Here is a 19,092-nt window from a genome sequence, read left to right as displayed (position 1 = left end):
TTTTCACGTCCTCAGTATCCACATATGGCTAGTGGCTACTGGATTAGGCAACACAGCTGTAGAAGGCAGCTCTGTCTGACCTGCTTCCTGTGGTTCTCTGAATGTCCCTCGTGCTTTTCTCATACGAAACCCTCAGCCCTTCAAAAATTGCATCTTGTCCTGTAGTGCACAGGGAGGACTTGCATCTCCCGAAAAGTCCTTCCAGATGACCTAGGTCACTATGCTCCCATCAGCTTTTGCTTAATTATTTTAACCAGCAATCAGGTAGCTCTTGGAACATTGGTTCTTTTATTGTCTTCAGTAATTCTTTTTTTATTTGTTATTACTGTTATATACTTATAGAGCATCTCTCAAGTTAGACGGTAAGATCTTTGGGAGCAGGGAAACATCTTAAAATTACTAAGTAGGTAGGTCCAAGTCCTACCACATGGTACCTAAATACTTGGGAATAATACAAAAAATACTTCGTTTAATTTCCCATATAATTGAGGAACTAATGAAAGCATTTGAATGTAATGGTTGACATAGTCCACAAAGACTTCTAGGTACTCATTAATAACAATAATCCAAAACTTGCCTAGCACTTACCATGTGCCAGGTCTAAGTGATTTACATAAGCCTTGCATAAAACCCATAAACAGATTTCATGATCTATTTTCCAGGTGAGGAAACTGAGGCCAAAAGTTTATGTAATTTGTATAGATCACACAGGTAAGCAGCAGAGCTGGGATTCACAATCATTTTGGTCCCTGATCCAAGCTCTTAATTGTCATGATACATTGCCTCACAATCCTGAACAATTACAAAATATACTTATATATTTGTATAGCCTGCATATCAGTACATAGGCTAGGGATCAAAAGCACCAGCTTATTATACTCTCAGCCAGGGTATTTCTGCACATAAAAAGAATTAAATTAATTCAGAAAATGTAAACAGAAGTAAACAGTTCAAGAGGAATGAAATTCCTAGGTCCAGAAGTTTCTCATAAATCCTCCTAAAACAAAAAAACAGTGTTCTCTTCCTTTCAAAGGGTGTGAAACTGGGGTAACTGGTAACAAATGAGTCCTCAAATTCTAGATATTCTCTGGTTGAAGAGCCTATTTCGAAGAATTAATCCTAAAGAAGCAATTATGAGTATGTGCCAAGACAGTTATAAGATTGGTCATTACAGCACTGTTTATAGCAAAAAATCAGAAATCTGAAATAATATTAATTAAATAAAAACAAATCATATTTATACATGATAAAATGTGCATCTAGTAGTATGCTAATAAACCATCTCTCTCTGAATAGAACAAAAAGCCCTGATTTGTGGCGTCTGGTGACTTCCATCATATAATAAACACTCCCACCATGGCTGATTCCAAGCTTCCAATGGTTTAATAATCTGCTTTCAAAGTCCTGACTAAGCCCTTTCTGAGAAGAGCTGGCTCCACTGTACTACTGAATGCACCCATAAAAACAATGTAGAAGTTGTTCACTATGTTAAATGAAGAAGGTGTATAGCACTACAATATCACATTTCCGAGAAAAAAATAAATACACAGGGAAAAAAGGCTGGCAGGATTTATTCAAAATACTGGTTATTTTTGGTGATGGAATTTTATCTTAATTTACCTTCATACTTAAGAATTCTTCTCATTTATGTATGATTTTTTGAGGCAGAAAAATATTTATTATGAGGACTCTATTTCCCAGTCACAATAATTTAATGACTTATCTTCCAAAGTATGTCTCAAAGAAAAGGAAAAAGAAAAATGCTCAAACCTGCTCAGCAAGATGAACTGCACAATTAGCAGACACCATATGACTAGGAAGAGAGGAAGGATCAACCTTGCCACTTCAGCAGCAATGCTTACAGATCTCCTGGGGTAGAGATCAAGGAGGAGGAAACTTGGGGAAAGGGAACACAAGAATCCCAGGTTGAAAAGCAGTCTATGTAGTCTGCTTCTACAAAGATCTATGTCCTCACACAGGTCTCTTTGTCATACCTTCTCACCAAACTTTTAACCACTACATTAAACTCATACCAATAGTTGTCAAGTTCTAAATATTAGTAACAAAAGACAGGACTGTAAAATAGGTACGGTGTGTGTGTGGGATACTTGTGGGAGGGGGAGGGTGAATAAAGGAGATTAAGGTGAGGGTATTTGGTGGATGGACTTCATATACTTATATGAAATAGAACAAAGAAACCTCTTGCCATTGCTTTATGTGGGGAAAGATGGTGGGGGTGATCTAACCAATGCACAATATAAGCCTATTTGGAATTGGCACTATGAATCCTCCCTGTACAATGATATATCCTAGTTGAAAAAAAATAGTTGTCAAGTTCAAGTCTTCTCTGTAATGAAACACTTTGCAGCCATCAAAAATATCCTGGAGGATGCTCAGAGGTACAGTGTTTGCCTAGCATGTGCAAGGCCCTAGATTCCATCCTCAATACTGGGAAAAATATCTGGAAATGCATCTACATGGAAAGATGCTCAGAGGATGAAGCAAAAATAAGTTCTAAAGCAGTATATAAAACATGAAACTATTTCTGTAAAAAGGGGTGAACGCATAGAAAATGACATAGTGGTTACGTAGTGGTTGCCTCTAAGTAGTTAGGTTACTGTGTCCTTTTTGTTTGCCTGAAGAGCCTAACTTTTGAGTTTTTCCTCAGTTTAAGAATAGTGAGGAAAAGGGCTGGATGAGTGACTAAAGTGGTAGAGTGCATGCCTAGCAAGCCTGAGGCCCTGAGCTCAAACCCCAGTACCGCCAAAAAGAAAAAAAGAAAAGAAAAGAAACAGAATCTTAAATGAGGAAAAAAGATACATTGACCTCACTGGACTTCAGACCGGATGAGCTCACTAAAAGGAAGTCATAGATGGTTCCTTATGGCTCATCCTACTCCCACCCTGCCCCCAGCCTGGTGAAAGTGAATGGCAGTGGGGCCTCTAAACTTTTCAAAACAAAAATTCCCCAGCGGAGTGGTGTCCTTCCTTTAGATACAGAACACTTTTTCCTTGTTGGAGCTGGGGGAAGGGAGGAGGCAGAGAGAAGAGAGAAAAGTACAAATCTAAAACAGAAAGAAAAGCCAGAGAGGAAATCTGCTTCCCTCCGAGTCAGCAGCACTAAGCTGGTGACCCATGAGAACCACCACCTGGAAAGCGTGGTAACACGCAGGTTGCTAGGCACCTGCTTCTGGTCTTGGCCTGAGAATGGGCATGTCTACCATCGTTCTAGATGATGACACTTTGTGAACTTCTGCTCCCGAGCATTCTGCAGATAGGAAGAGAGAGAAGAAAAGGTGCACTGCACAGGTGTCAGACCAGGATGCAAAATCTGTGGCTGGTGGGGGAGTATTTGCAACCTTTTTTTACAGCAAGCCTTGACTCTTTAGATGGGGAAAGGAAACATCTCTAATTCACAGGAGCAATATGAAGATTCTACTAGAGGGGGCAGAAAAACTGAGAATGTCTGAGATCCTATTACGCCAGGTTTGGTGAGAGAAGAAACACATGTCCACCACAAGGGAAGAGCAGATAGCTGGAAACAGCAATGTTCTCCAAGACTGGTTCAACCTAGTAGCAGAAGGGTTTCCCTTCCTTTCAGCTGCAGTCACCAGGAGGGCAAGAAGAATGTGGAGCAACCTGTTCAGAAACTCTGATCTTTGCTCTTTTTACCTGGCAAATGCCACCTGGCAGCCTCCTAGGTGTCTCCTAGGTGTAACCAGGGTTCCCCTCCTTCCAGGAAGTATAACAAAATGCTGTGCAACTTCAAAAAATGAAAAATGTGTCCCATTAGTCACTGAATAGACCAGACAGGGAGCCAAGTCACCCTTGTCTATGAGGGATACAGAAGACTCCGGGGAAACCATAGCAAAACATCCAGAACCCCATGGTCTGGAACAATTCAGAAACTGTGTTGGGAGTCAGGGAGTTGGGGGGGGGCCGGGGGATGCAGCAAAGCCTTAAGAATAAAGGGTGTGCACCATGAACAGAAAAATGTTTTGAAGTAGATTGCTAGCTGAAGGGGCAGGGAAGAAAAAATGATTGGGATTTTTTTACATAATTAATGTAGGTACTCAGGATGTAAACTTCAAAAATAATGTAGCTGGCTGGAGGATATAACTGAGTGGTAGAACACTTGCCTACCATGTGGGAGGCCCTAGCTTCTGTCCCCAGCACTACAACCAAAACAAACAATGGTATGTTTATTCTCCAATTCTTATACCTTGTGTTTCTCCTCAAGAGAAGGACAACTTGGGGACATTCAGACTTCTTGCCAGTCTTCTACTCAATTTTTTTTTAATGGAATGCAATGATTATGCTACTAGCATTGTTATGTGTGTTTTTTTTTTAATTACTGGTTTAATTTTTTTTTTGAAAAAAGGACCCAGCTTTCTTCTTCAACAGTGGTAACTCCACAACACTGAAGAACAGTTGACAATGGTTTGAGCCAAGACTATTAAATTACCAGTTACCACCCAGAGGACCCACAAATACTTAGTTGAGAATCTCCTGGGCATGGGGTCTATGTATAGTATTACTGTTTTCATGAATAGCAGCACTTGAGAAAAGCACTTTATGTGCCTGGTGTGCTATACTAAGCCCTTTACCAACATTATCTCAACTAATCCTCATAGCAGCCCGATGGAGTAAGCACCATTATGAATGATTCCCCCCCCCACACACACACACATACCCCCAGGCACCTAGTGCAGGGCTGGCTAGCAGTCAGCACATAAACATTTGTCAAATGAATCAAAACACTGTGTGTTATATAAAAACCAGGGACAGTCAAAGATGGAATGTTAGGGATGCATTTCATTGATTCATTTCTACCTGAAAGGACATACATCAAGAATAGGGACCATCCAGGCAAGTAGTCTCAGCTACTTGGGAGACTGAAGCTCCAGGATGAGGCAGGAGGATGGTTTTGGTCTAGGGGTTTGAGGCCAGCCTGGGCAACATAGTGAGATCTTGTCTTTTAAAAACAAAACAAAACAAACATACAAACAAACAAAAGACAGGGACAAGAAAGAAAGGGGGTGGGGAATTTTCTGTATTAAGTTGAACAGAGTTTTAAAAAACACACAGATATTTAAGAACAATGCATAGCTGCTTTGGTGCATTCTCTCTCATCTGTGGTCTTGAGACAGAACAGTCCCTTAAAGCAGATCATGCAGGCAGTGTAGTGACTCCAAGTACAACAAATCATTCCACTCAACATGCAAACTTCTACTTGGGAATGGTCTCAGTAGTGTCAGCCCTGCCTCTGTTAAGAGATGTCACATGCCTAAGAATAATTAAGTTAAGGAAGGCACCCCAGAAAAGGATTCTAGTTCTGACCCTGATACTTATGGTTACTACTACTGGGTCACTTATGGCTGGGTCTCAGTTTCCTCCTGTAGAAAAGAAGGTGTGATGAAACGATCCAGTTTCAGACCCATGCCTTTTCTAGGGTCCCCCCCCTCTTTTAGGAATCACAGGCCCTGCAGCCACTCACTAACTGAAAAGAGGACCAGCATTTTTTAAAGATGGGGCATATTTTCCAGGCAGAAGAGGGCAGTGTTGAGATTCTCAAAAGGAAAATCCCAAAATGGAACACCAACCTGACTAGAGTCTGGTGTGCCCCCACATCATTGCATGGACTCAAGGGTAAACTCAATGATCACTTGCTTTTTTTCTTTTAAATTATTTTGCATTAAAAGCTCAGATAGAGACTGCATTTTTATCTTTTTATCCCAAAATAGGACTTAGGACCTGTGGAACCCTTGTGGCAACTATTATTAGCATGTTGTACATGCAGCTGTACCAGCTTCAGTTTCTAGTCTCTACCTCATCCATTAAATCATATAGTCCCACTTCTACTAGGCTATGTGATGACTGGCAGTCAGTACGGTTATCCAGGTAATAAATGAAACCTCTGTCACTACTTACTGTATAGAGAGTCAGACATGGGAAGGAGAAGAATAAGATTTGGGTTGGGGACAGTATACATAGTGGTACCACTCCCAAGATTAGGGCACATCTTTGGGAGGGAGGCAAAGAAAAATGAAGAGATATGTTGGAAAACAAATGTATACCAAATAATTGAGTGTGGTGAGCTCAACTGAGTTTTCACCAGGGAAAGGTACTTCCTAGAAGATAAGAAGATAAAAGGAGATACATCCAAGTCCCAAGGATTTTGTCCCTTGGTTAGTAAATTAAAGTAAGCAACAATGAAGGTCACAAGGGTACTTCTTTGAGGTTACCAACACCTTTCTAAAGGAACTTGGTGTCATGGTTTCACACATTAAATTCAGCTTATAAAATGAGCTATATTAATTTAAGGGCCAAGGTCGAGACATTTACATCAAGTCATAAGGTTCCTGGTTAGAGATACTGGGGAAAGGTAGAAAAAAGAATACAAAAATAGATGAGGATGACTTTGGGTGCCCTGTGAACCCCCATAATCCTGTCCACATTCCCTAATGTCAGAGTCAGGAAAGAAACTAACCACCCTGCTGTGAAGGGACCATGGCCATGTGATCCCAGCACCTCCTCAGTGAACTGATTCAGTTTGACAAAGTCAACAGCCCCTTCCCCTCTTCACCTTTGGGATGCTAAGGGTGCTGAACTGTCTTGTAAATGTGGAGACATGATGGCATGTGGCTTGGATGCAAGGCCATTAATACAGCAATAAACAAATATAAACAAGTCACATGCACATGTCGGAGAAGCAGAGGAGGATGGTGGCCAGAAAATGGTTCCCAGACGGGACCCTTGTCCACATATCCAAAGTTAGTTACAACTTGACTAGGAAATTGAAGGCTCTAAAACTGGCTTCCATCTAGAAAGGTCAGAAAAACCTCTTAGGCTCCATGATCTAAGAAGTCACAAATTCCAGCAGGACACATAACTTAGCAAGATCTGAATGATTTGAAATCCTTTTTGTCACTCTGAAAGAAGTTGTGTTTTTAAACTTTAAGATAAACTGACCCACTTCTTAGGCTTAAAGTACAGTCTGACTAGCTAAAGTAGTCCCCAGCTCCCCATAGAGTGTGACAGCAATGATTTATCACCCTTCAGACACAAGCAGGCCATTATCTCACTTTTGGTTTTTTTTCACTTTCAAAAAGGCAGTTGTAAACATATTTGTCTTCTTTTTTCCCTCTCACCCGATCTCTATTTCCTTTCCATCCTTGTTTTTCAAGTTTTTTCCTCCTTTAAAATAGGGAAGAAAGACCATCTTTCTTCAAATCCTTTTACTTTCCCATACTCAATAGAAACCAAAAAAAGGAAGAGTAAAGCTGGAGATAGTCACCTTTCTCACTTTCCCAAATCAAAAGAGAAGTTTAACTAAATTCATGCATACTCTTCTCAAATATTACATTTAAAGGGCACACAGGTACTGTCACTGAATCTTTGACTCCTATTCCAGTGATAACAACCACTTAGGGCTCCCAGAGAAATTTTATTATGGCCCCCTTAGCTTAGATAAAAAATAACTAGTACATTCCACTTCTTCTTGGTTTTACTTTTGTGCCTTTCTCAGATTTTAGGAGGAGGTGTCCTTTGTATTCTGAAAGGCTGGAAGACAGATAGCCAAGGCCCCCTGACTTAACCATGGCAGCAGGCTCTGACTCCTGAGTGAAGCTACTCAGGCAGTAGGAGAAAGCCAAATTCTCTCAGGAGCGGAACAGAAACCAAATAGTGCTGCCTTATATTTAAGAATGGGGAGTAGGGAGGTTGCCTTTCAATTGTAGTAAGTCTAAAGACCAGAGAAACTGGTTTTCCTGAGTAGGGAGGTAGATGGTTCCTTGCTGTGAACACCCTTCACTCCTGCCACCTCTAAGACTCTCCTAAGCCCTCTCTGCCTCACAGTTAGCCAAGCCTCTTCCCAGAGTTGAGTGCTCTGGGCTATGTACTCAACCTCAGTACAGACCTTATCTTCTCAGCCTGTTTCTGAATTGATGCCCTTAGGCTGAGTGAAGACTCCCTTCTCTTTTCTGCCAGACCTAAACTGCAAAGTGTTCCAACACTCAGATGCTATCATCCTACAGGCCCCCACCACAGTTTTCCATGTACTTTAGACTAAGGAAAGTGTAAGGAGCAAAACTGGAGGAGGTGAGGAGGAAGATACCTCCTTAGCCTTCTTTTCCATTTTAAGTCACTTTCACCGCCTTTTGTCTCCATCTACCTTCAGTGGAGGGTCCACGGTCTCTTGCAGCTCGGGCACCTTGCAAGCCCCCTCTCTTAGCTACAGAGCCTGCAGACTCCATGTTACCAGTCTCCAGGTGAGGCACCGCCTTCTCCCCTGCCAGCTGGATGGGCCAGCGCAATTCGCAAAATCCAAGGTCTGAGAGACTCCAGGCAGATTACCCTGGAGGGAAGCAGGCTTCCACTTGTGGATTCAAGGAGGACAGCTGCAAGGGCTCAGGGAAAGCACCCCCAAAGCCCCCGCATTCCCAAATCCCTACATTCCCTCCTGACCGGATATGGACTCCCAAGAAATCCTGTCTAGAAATCCTTCACCCTAAGGCAGCACAGCCTTCAAACCAAACCCACCCACTCAGATTCCCCTGGCGTTTCCTGCTTCCTCCCCTCTGTGACACTCCCTTTAGTTCCCAGCCTTATTTTGGCTCTTTCTCAACTAGGTTCCTAAATCTTCTCAGACTCCAGCTCCATCTGAATTCGGGTTTAGAGCTGGATACCACACATTTTCCAGGCTATTTAATTAACACACAGACTGGGAAAATCTAATGCTGGGACTATGAACCTTAGTGACATGGGACAAGGTCCTTGAAATTTAATTAGTTTTTGTAACCATAAATCTACCGAGAATGGGAAGATTGTCCTGGTTATGTGGATGGGAAGGGTCACTTGGATGAAGTTTATTACTAGGCAAGAAAGTTGCATCAGAATTTTGCATAGATGATAAATAGGCTTGAGACTGGGACACTGTAAATAGAGATGGAGGGGAAAGCTCAGTAGGTGAAACTTTAATTTAAAGGGGCAAATTTCAAGTAGGAGGCTGGAAACATCCTTTCTTGCCTTCTCCCAACTGAAGTAGAGAAAACTGACATGAACAATGTTAGGATCCCATTTTTCTTTTGGAAAGGCACAATCCATAGCCGTCCCTCTGAGATCCTTCTCACCCTCTTGTTTTACAGGCTGCTTTAGGGAAATTGGTTGCTTCCTGTAAGTCTCCTCAATGACATTAAAATTAGCAGAATAATTAAATACAGTCCTAATTAGGTACAAAAAAAGTTTTCGGTTAATTAATGAGCCAAGCTCTGGCCCAGAGCTGCAAATCCACTCTGGCCTGTGAGCGCCCAGGCAGAAAAAAGAAAGCTCTAGTCCCATAAGAAAATTGTCACTTGGCAAAAATAGTTCCCGGTGTAGAGATGAGTGTCAAACGTGTTCCTATATGGGAGAATCATACGTTAATCCCAAAGCTGACACCCATATGTAAATAAGCAGTGCAGTGTGTGTTGCCACACTCACAGCTCCGAGTCTGTCTTTCCACCCTCTGCACTGGTGTCCTGACATCCAAAGTCGTTGGGAAGTAACTATGTCCCCAGACTGCCGTTCCACATCCAATTCAAAAATCTCTCGAGCGCACGGCGTTCTGCTGCCTGGGAAACTGCAAGGAACGCGGTTCACAGCCCGCCCTCTCCCGCGGCCGCCCGCCTGGTGTCCTCCTCCCCATTTCTCCTACCGTCCCCTCCCTTCCTCCCTCGCTCCCTCACTCTCAGTCCCACTAGCCCAGCTAAAATGTGGCATCAACGCCGTCAGCCACTCACCTCTGCAAGGGAAGCAACAGCAGCAGCACTTGGCATAAAGCCACCCCAAAGAGGGACCTCGGGTGTAAGCCCGATCGCCGCCCTTCATGCTGCTGCGCGGCCCCAGCGCTCCCGCATGGCCCGGGCGCCAGCCCGGGGTGAGCGCGCCGCCGAGGAAACTTCAACGCTGCCCGAAGCCAGCTCCCGCCTCCAGTCTGACGGTCCTTTCCAGGCTCCTCAACCTGAGCTCTGAGTTACTGGGAGCCAGGGCCACTTCGGGGAGAGGGGAGGGGCCCGGCAGGCAGGGAGGGCCTAAGGGGGGCGGAGTTCCAAGGTCCAGCTGTTTGTTGCGGACCAGGCTAGCGGCGGCACCCAGCCTTATGTAATGCTGAGTGTGGCTGTAGGTACCTAGCAAGCGTTGGGAACATGATCACACCGAGCTCCAGTCACAAACAGGTACTTCTGTGCAACTTCCTCCCCCTGAAGGGCACCATCATCAACTTTGGCTTAAAAGAGACAACTAGAGGAGTCTGAAAAGGTGGGAGAGGAGCAGATTTAGAAGGTTCAAAGCTCAGTAATGCCTTTCTCCTTAATACGTTCGCCCTTCCTCCCCCACTTCCTTTCTCTTAAGAATATCTCCGTGACCCAACCATTTTCTTTCCTTCCTTCTAAGGCTTACAACTAATAACGATAACAGTGCCCACTTCTTTATCAGTTTCCGGACCAGAATGATGTGTAAAAGCATTCTGGTTTGACATTACAAAGCCAAAGTTCAAAGTTCAATTCTGCCGGGTACCCTAGCTGTTTGACCTCAGGCCAGTCACTTCACATTTTTTTTTGTTTTGTTTTTTGCCCTTTAGTTTCCTCATTAAACAAAGAAAACCAAAACAATAATGCACCTGGAGGCTCAAGTCTAATTCTAGCCACTCAGGAGGCATAGATCAGGAGGATCGCAGTTCAAACAGCTGTCAGAGTGGCTCTAGTGGTACAGCAAGTGTGTATGTAGGCCCTGAGTTCAAACCGCAATACTGCCTAATAATAATAATAATAATGTATCTATGGAATCATCACAATGAAATCTCCTTGTGTTATTAATGTATGCTAATAAAAAAGAGTGTGACAATAAAAAAATAGAAAAAATTCTACATTATAGGACTGCTAATAGAATTTAAAAAGACATTATGGAAGTACCTGTTACAAAGGTCCTCTTTACTAGTTTCGTGTGAATGAATACCTATAGAGAAACTCCCAACACCTTACTGGAAGACTTCCATTCACCACCTCCCCAGTAACACTCCCCCTCCTTCCTCCTCTACCATTCCTTTACTTAACATCCCTATACTTTTCTTCTGTAAGTCTTTTTCATGGTTCAAGGACAAGCTTTCTTTCTACAAGCCCCCAGAAGCTGGCCTGGACCACATCAACTGGACCTTCCCACGTGTCACTGTGCAGATCACTCCCAGGGGGTCTCTCCTATTCCCTTGTGACCAGCTTTGGAGAAAGAGGCCTGCAGACAGCATGCAACACTCACAAAGAAAGCTTGGTCATCAGAAAACAAGGGCCATGGGCTGGGGATGTGGCTCAGTTGTATAGTGCAGGAGGAAAAATAGGCAGGGGACAAGGCTTTTACAAGTTTGTAGGATTTGGGGCTTCCTTTCCCAGTGTGATCCATGTTCATATTTGGGCCTTATTTATCTGTGTGCCAAGACATCTGCCACATGGTTGGGAAATATTGGATACTCAGCAAGTGATAGAAGTAGCATGAATTCCTGAGTTCCTGACATTTGTTGAGCATTTATGTATGCCGAGCAGCTCCCTCAGTCTCCAAATGTAAGCCCATTTCTCCTAATAATGACAAACATCTTACAAAGTAGGACCCTTTCTTTATATTTGGGAAAAGTGAATGAAGAAACTGTGATGAGACTTTAGTGGTTTATCTCTACAGAGAAGCTCTAAAAAGTTTCACCCCATATAACCTGCAGAGACCCAGGTGAAAATCACACCTCTGGTTCTCCTACCACCTTGCCCTCTCTGATGGCTTCCTAGCAAGAGTTACAAAAGCATCTCACTGTCTACAGGAAATGTGATTCTGGTTCTCCTTATAACACAGGGAAACCAAGAAACGGAAGTTCCAATTGCTCATGCAGCCTGCGGCCAGGACTCCAGATTCCCTCACCCTCCTGGCTGTTGGTCAGTCTCATCTTGTCAGCTTCAATTATGACAGGATCCCAACATCCTCATATTGTTGTCTTGGGTTCCAGTTCTGACTTGTGACAACCAATACTATTGTGCTTTTCTTTCTTCCATGTCACCAAAACCAATGCTTTTGTGTTTTGTTTTGGTTTTGGGTTTTTCTGCAAGCCCAGATCAAAAAATGTCCCATTATCACAGCTCTCTTAAAAGTTAACTTTATTTGCTTGTATCCACAGCATGGGTGCCATGGCTTTAGGAATATTTTGTCTACCCACTCAATTCACCTGGTTTTTTTTTTTTTTTTTGGTACTTTGGAGCATTCTTTTTCTTTTGTGAAATTAATTTTTTAATTGATGCAGAGATTGTGCATATTTTAGGGTACCCTGTGATATTTTCATAAGGAGCATTTTGATAGGAATTAAAAGAAACTGAAAAAGACATGGAAAGGCCTCCCATGTTCATGGATCAGCAGAATTAATACTGTGAAAATGGCTGTGCTACTGAAGGTAATGTATAGATTCAATGCAATCCCCATCAAAATTCTAATGTCATTTTTCACAGAAACAGAAAAAAAATCAGCCCTAAAATTTATTTGGAAGCACAAAAAACCAAGAATAAATCAAGACAATCCTGAGCAAAAAGAGCAAAGCAGGAAGTATCACAATTCCTGACTTCAAATTATACTATAGAGCCATGGTAACAAAACACCATAGTAGTGGCACAAAAACAGATATTGAAGACCAATGGAACAGAACAGAAGACCCAGAAATACACCCATACAGCTACAGCCATCTGATTTTCAACAAAGGTGCCAAAAACATCTGTTAGAGATAAATGGTGTTGGGAAAACTAGCTATCCATATGTAGAAGACTGAAGCTAGACACTTATCTCTCACCTTGTACAAAAATTAATTCAAAATGGTTGAAGATCTAAGTGAAACTGTGAAACTACTAGAGGAAAACATAGGAAAGACCCTTGAAGCTATAGCCATAGGTAATGCCTTTCTGAATAGGACTCCAATTGCTCAGGAAATAAGAGTGAGAATTGACAAATGGAATTATATCAAATTAAGAAGCTTCTGCACAGCAAAGGAAACAATTATCACAATCAAGAGACAATCTACAAAATGAGAGAAAGTCCTTGCCAGCTATTCATTGAATAAAGAACACCCAGAATAAAGAACTCCAAAAAATTAAGCACCAAAAGATCAAACGATCCAATTACTAACTAGGTAAATGAATTAACAGTTCTCAAAAAAAGTACAAATGGCCAATAAATACGTGAAGAAATGTTCAACATCCTTAGTCATAAGTCAAAATGACACTGACATTCCACCTCACTCCAGTCAGAATGATCGTCATAAAGAAAACAAACAACAAATGTTGGTGAGGAAGTGAGGGGAAAGGAATCCTACACACTACTGATGAGAATATAAATTAGTGCAGCCACTGTGGAAATCGGTATGGAGGTTCCTCAAAAGAACAAAAATAGACTACCATATGATCCTGCTATACCACTCCTGGGCATATATCCAAACGAATGTAAATGAGCATACAACAGATACCTGTACACCCATGTTTATAGCAGCACTATTCATTTTTTTATTGTTTTATTATTCATATGTGCATACAAGGCTTGGGTCATTTCTCCCCCCTGCCCCCACCCCCTCCCTTACCACCCACTCCGCCCCCTCCCTCTCCTCCCCCCTCAATACCCAGCAGAAACTATTTTGCCCTTATTTCTAATTTTGTTGAAGAGAGAGTATAAGCAATCATAGGAAGGAACAAGGGTTTTTGCTGGTTGAGATAAGGATAGCTGTACAGGCATTGACTCACATTAATTTCCTGTGCGTGTGTGTTACCTTCTAGGTTAATTCTTTTTGATCTAACTTTTTCTCTAGTTCCTGGTCCCCTTTTCCTATTGGCCTCAGTTGCTTTTAAGGTATCTGCTTTAGTTTCTCTGCATTAAGGGCAACAAATGCTAGCTAATTTTTTAGGTGTCTTACCTATCCTCACCCCTCCCTTGTGTGCTCTCGCTTTTGTCATGTGCTCAAAGTCCAATCCCCTTGTTGTGTTTGCCCTTGATCTAATGTCCACATATGAGGGAGAACATATGATTTTTGGTCTTTTGGGTCAGGCTAACCTCACTCAGAATGATGTTCTCCAATTCCATCCATTTACCAGCGAATGATAACATTTCGCTCTCTTTCATGGCTGCATAAAATTCCATTGTGTATACATACCACATTTTCTTAATCCATTCGTCAGTGGTGGGGCATCTTGGCTGTTTCCATAACTTGGCTATTATGAATAGTGCCGCAATAAACAGGGGTGAGCAGCACTATTCATAATAGGCAAACTATGGAATCAGCCTAGATGTCTATCAACTGATAAATGGATAAAGAAACTGTGGTATATACATATATACAATGGAGTTTTATTCAGCCATGAAGAAGAATGTTATTAAGTTGTTTACAGGAAAAAAGATGGAACCGGAAATCATCATTTAACAGAAATAAGCCTGACTGAGAAAAATAAACACAACATGTGCTCTCTCATATATGGAATCTAGACTGAAAAAAAAAAAGAAAAAGAATGACATGAATATAAAATAGGAGGACTATTTGAGGGTGGGATCCAGTGGGAGGGGGAAGGGTTAAAGAAGAAAGTAAAGGGAAAGACAATATGATCAAAGTACTTCATACACATATGAAAAGAGAATAATGAAACCCATTGAAAGTTGTTTTATAAAAGGGGAAGATGGGCTAAGAAAGAATAATAATGCTGAGCACCAGTGGCTCATGCTTGTAATCCTAGCTCCTTGGGAGGCAGAGATCAGGAGGATCATGGTTTGAAGCCAGCCCTGGACAAACAGTTCCCGAGATCCTATCTTGAAAAAACCCAACACAAAAAAATGGGCTGGTGGAGTGGTCAAGTGGTAGAGAACCTGCCTAGCAAGCATGAACCCTGGGTTCAAAACCCCAATACTGAAAAAAAAAAAAAAGAAAGTAATAGAGGGGGTAAATTTGATCAAAGTACATCATATACATGTATGAAAATATCACAATGAAACCCCTTTGTATAATTAATATATACTAATAAAACAGAGAAAAAATAAAGTGATACTTCAAAATTGCTTGGTGAGGGGCTAATTGCTTAGTGTTATAGCACCTGCCTAGCATGTGCACACCCCTGAGCTTGATCCCAACACTGCAAAACAATTTTTTTATTTGGTGAATACCAATTAATTTCACTTAACTCTTCCTTTTGCCCTTTATGTTCAGGTAATAATGGATTAATTTTCTGTCACAATCCTTTGCCAGAGGCTGATGACATTATTCTATAAAAACTGGCTTGAACTAGATGTTTGAGGGAGACCCAGCTCTTCCTTCAGAAGTAAGAGTGCCAGTAGACTCTAGAGTAGTCCTGTATAAGCAAAATGGATCCATCAGGCATGTTTCTACTGGTCTTTATAACCCAGGAGTTCACACAATCTCAATGAAAAGATATCAAAGCATTAGGGCTTTCTCCCTGTCTTGACAAAGTCAGTACATTTTTGACCATGCTGGGGATTTATTCTGGGGCTAGCCACCAGTAACCCAAGGATCCTACTGCCATCCTCAAAGACCTTGCAGAACAAGACTAGCCAAAGTCTACACTCCACTGAGGAAGCACTGGACACTGCTAGGACCCTGAGCATGGACCTATTCATCACTCTGTGCCAGGGTCTGCTCTTGGCATGGATCTACATGAGTAACAAAGCAATTCCAGACCTGAGGAAGCCAGCCCTTGAGACAGACTCACCACGAATGTAAAAGAGAAGTGACCCACATTGCATACCTGACCAAGTGGAGGGATTTAAGAAAATAGGTGGTCATATCCTCTAGCCTGCATCTAGATGTATCTGGGTTTTCAAGATAATTAAGAAGGGATAGTGAAAGGCAATTTTTTGGCATTACTGGGGATGGAACTCAGGGCTTTGAACTTGTTAGGCAGTCACTCAAGCCCTAAGGGCAATGGTTTTTAACATTGGGGTTAATAAGAATCACCAGAGAGCTTTAAGAAAAAAATTGTAGGTATTAATATTTTTGTAGATTTCCCCATCCAGGAGATGACAGGGTGAAATCAAGTTTGAGAACCATTAATGCCTGAGTCTGCCTCACACATCCACACACTCTGAGACTCAGATGAATTGACTTTAGGTGCAGCTGCATCTGTAAGTTTAAAAATTCCCCAGGTATTAGTAATAAGGTGTATAGTTGAAAACCACTGGTGTAGCATGGTGGTTCTCCCTCTTTTTTTGGAGATAGAGTGTTGCTATATAGCCCAGGCTGGCCTCAAACTCACAATCCTCTTGCCTCCACCTCTCGAGTGCTGGGATTACACATATGCACCACCATGCCTGGCTCTCAAACTTGAGTATACATCAGAATCGCTTAGAAGGTGTGTTAAAAGACAGATTACTGGGCTCCATGCCCAGAGTTAGTATGTGTGGGGTGGGGCCTGAGAAATTTCACTGCTGCACCCTCCCAGGTGATGTAGATGTTGGTATAGGGACCATGATTTGAGAATCACTCATGTAGCAAATCTTTTTCTCCACCCATTTGCCAGCTATGTCCTCTTCTTTTTGTATTTGCACCTTCATCTTTTTTTTTTTCCCTTTGGTGGGACTGGGGCTTGAACTCAGGGCCTCATGCTTGCTAGGCAGGTGCTCTACCACTTGAAGCTCTCCACCAGCCCTCTTCATATTTATTTGAGGAAGCATCCCTACTTCATTCCCAGACCATGTTTTAGGTGTGGCTGATTTTTTTTCTCCCTGTTCAGCCCCTCACTCCATCAGATCAGTTGAGACTTAACATATGATCCAATTTCATGCAAGAAGGATAAAACTGAGAATTTAGCAAGAACTAATGGAAAAGCATCAATCTCTTTCCACAAGATTTGGTAGTTTGTGGAATGTTAGCCTAAAGCAGTTGGAGGCAATCTTGCCCTAACCACATAGGAAGAAGCTGCCTGCCTGGGAATGAAGCCAACAGAGTTAAGGGATGAGAGAAGTATGTGCGTGTGTGCGTGTGTCTGTTTGAGAGAGAGTGAGAATGATTTTCTAATGATATCATCTGAATAACTAGATGTGATTTTCCCCCAAAGCCTTCAATATCCTTGGACTTCACTTAGAAAAAGGAAATGCATGCATTTTTATGTAAGCCAGTTGAATGTCTCTGGGGTTTTTTTTGGCACTGGGGTTTGAACTCAGGGCTTCACACGTGCCAGGCAGGCACTATACCACTTGAGTCATGCCCTGAGCCCTTTTTATTTCAAGTATTTTTTGAAGAGGGTCTTGCATTTGTGCACAGGCTGGCCTGGACCACAATTCTCCTACTTGTGCTTCTTACACAGCTGGGATGACAGGTGTGCACCACCATGCCTAGCTTTTTGGTTGAGAGGGGATCTTGCTAACTTTTTGCCCAGGCTGGCCTTAAACTTAAACCTTGATCCTTCTCATCTCTGTCTCCCAAGTTGCTAGAGTCACACAGATGAGCCTACTTTTGTAGTTTTTAAAAACCTACTCACCTACTCCTAAATTCAGACTAAAAACACCTGAGCTGTAGTAGTATCTTTAGGTTTTTTTTTTCTTTTGGCAGTACCAGGGCTTGAACTCAGGGCCTACACCTTGAGCCACTCCACCAGCCCATTTTTTCTTTTATAAATTTTTATTGGGATATATTCATTATACTGGGTGGGGGGGAATTCATATGACAATTCTGATTAGCCTTATATTGTATATTACATTGTCCCATATCTCTTCCCCTTAACCCCTCCCCCACCCCACTTAAAGCAATTGCCAAGAGGTTTCTTTGTTCTATTTCATATAGGTATATGAAGTCCATCTACCATATACCATCACCTTAATCTCCTTCATTCACCCTCCCCCCGCTCACTATTACCCCCTCATACTGTACCTATTTTACAGTCCTATTTTTCATTATTAATATTGAAATTGATGTTCAAAGTGGTGTCTCAATGTATGCCCACTGTGAGTGTACTTTGGTCCATTCAATTCCTTCCATTACTCTCCCTGACCCCTTTACTTCCCCCCTCCAACCCACTCCATTTTTCAACAGCTTAATACACAACATCCTTACATCCTTTACTTTCACATCTTTTTTTTTTCATTTTTCTTTTATTATTCATATGTGCATACAAGGCTTGGTTCATTTCTCCCCCCTGCCCCCACCCCCTCCCTTACCACCCACTCCACCCCCTCCCGCTCCCCCCCACCCCCTCGATACCCAGCAGAAACTATTTTGCCCTTATCTCTAATTTTGTTGTAGAGAGAGTATAAGCAATAATAGGAAGGAACAAGGGGTTTTGCTGGTTGAGATAAGGATAGCTATACAGAGCATTGACTCACATTGATTTCCTGTGCATGGGTGTTACCTTCTAGGTTAATTCTTTTTGATCTAACCTTTTCTCTAGTACCTGTTCCCCTTTTCCTATTGGCCTCAGTTGCTTTAAGGTATCTGCTTTAGTTTCTCTGCGTTAAGGGCAACAAATGCTAGCTAGTTTTTTAGGTGTCTTACCTATCCTCACCCCTCCCTTGTGTGCTCTTGCTTTTATCATGTGCTCATAGTCCAATCCCCTTGTTGTGTTTGCCCTTGATCTAATGTCCACATATGAGGGAGAACATACGATTTTTGGTCTTTTGGGCCAGGCTAACCTCACTCAGAATGATGTTCTCCAGTTCCATCCATTTACCAGCGAATGATAACATTTCGTTCTTCTTCATGGCTGCATAGAATTCCATTGTGTATAGATAACACATTTTCTTAATCCATTCGTCAGTGGTGGGGCATCTTGGCTGTTTCCATAACTTGGCTATTGTGAATAGTGCCGCAATAAACATGGATGTGCAGGTGCCTCTGGAGTAACAGTCTTTTGGGTATATCCCCAAGAGTGGTATTGCTGGATCAAATGGTAGATCGATGTCCAGCTTTTTAAGTAGCCTCCAAATTTTTTTCCAGAGTGGTTGTACTAGTCTACATTCCCACCAACAGTGTAAGAGGGTTCCTTTTTCCCCCGCATCCTCGCCAACACCTGTTGTTGGTGGTGTTGCTGATGATGGCTATTCTAACAGGGGTGAG

General features: G+C 42.2%; 1 protein-coding gene across 25 annotated transcripts in view; it reads right to left on the bottom strand.

The window, feature by feature from the left end:
* Positions 1-19,092, bottom strand: part of Kalrn (kalirin RhoGEF kinase) — a 660,017-nt gene that overhangs the window by 120,078 nt on the left and 520,847 nt on the right. For 2 of the 25 annotated variants that reach the window (XM_074073334.1, XM_074073337.1), the window contains exon 1: positions 9,779-10,323. The exons of 18 other annotated variants lie outside the window; for them this stretch is intronic. In XM_074073334.1, the coding sequence (XP_073929435.1) occupies positions 9,779-9,866 (88 nt within the window). In that variant the 5' untranslated portion in view covers positions 9,867-10,323. Of the gene's footprint in view, positions 1-9,778; positions 10,765-19,092 lie in introns of those variants that run through there. 5 more of the 25 variants (XM_074073332.1, XM_074073333.1, XM_074073335.1 and 2 more) reach the window with 5 other exon arrangements.

The sequence above is a fragment of the Castor canadensis genome, chromosome 5 (assembly GCF_047511655.1).
Source record: "Castor canadensis chromosome 5, mCasCan1.hap1v2, whole genome shotgun sequence".
Lineage (NCBI taxonomy): Eukaryota > Metazoa > Chordata > Mammalia > Rodentia > Castoridae > Castor > Castor canadensis.
This window is presented reverse-complemented; position numbering and strand designations above follow the sequence as displayed.